The sequence below is a fragment of the Mastomys coucha genome, unplaced genomic scaffold, assembly GCF_008632895.1.
Source record: "Mastomys coucha isolate ucsf_1 unplaced genomic scaffold, UCSF_Mcou_1 pScaffold1, whole genome shotgun sequence".
In the NCBI taxonomy this organism is placed as follows: domain Eukaryota; kingdom Metazoa; phylum Chordata; class Mammalia; order Rodentia; family Muridae; genus Mastomys; species Mastomys coucha.
The window spans coordinates 68847736-68848277 of NW_022196891.1; the positions used below are offsets into that span (position 1 = coordinate 68847736).

The following is a 542-nucleotide window of genomic DNA, read 5'->3' on the forward strand; positions in this document are numbered from 1 at the left end:
GTGTGTATGTGTGTGTCTCTGTGTGTGTGTGTGTTTGTGTCTGTGTGTAGCTGTATGAAATACAAATGGATATATTACTTATATGTGTGCACGTGTTTATATAAAACAGTCCTATAAGCTTATGGTTGATGTTGAGAATAATCAACATCAGATATTAAATCGATTATTAAGTGTTCAACCTTCTGTCACACAGGTGTGCATCAGACACCTCTGTTGCCCATAGAATGTGTCAGATCTGTACATACTGAGCAGATTTGCATTCCTCAGCTATGGAAATCTAGGACTTTCAGTTAAAGCCACTGGGAACACCTTCTTACTTGATGGGTCTTGGGAAAAAGAAAATCGTTCTCACCTTTTTAGGCTTCTGTACAGAGCAGTAGATTGTATTTGAGTCTTCTTTATTCTGAGGAAGTGGGGTCTCTCTCTGTAACAGGTGAGTATCAGATTAGCATTACTAATCCATTGAATGAGAGCTTTCCCCTTTCCTATTTATCCCATAGCTGTTGAGGCCAGAGAACACCCACTGTGTTCTGGTCTCAGAA

General features: G+C 39.7%; 1 protein-coding gene across 1 annotated transcript in view; it reads right to left on the reverse strand.

The window, feature by feature from the left end:
- Positions 1–6: 6 nt before the first annotated feature.
- Positions 7–542, reverse strand: part of Ly9 (lymphocyte antigen 9) — a 12686-nt gene continuing 12150 nt past the window's right edge. The window contains exon 4 of the mRNA XM_031379076.1: positions 7–424. Coding sequence (XP_031234936.1) covers positions 314–424 — 111 coding nt within the window. The 3' untranslated portion in view covers positions 7–313. The remainder of the gene's footprint in view (positions 425–542) is intronic.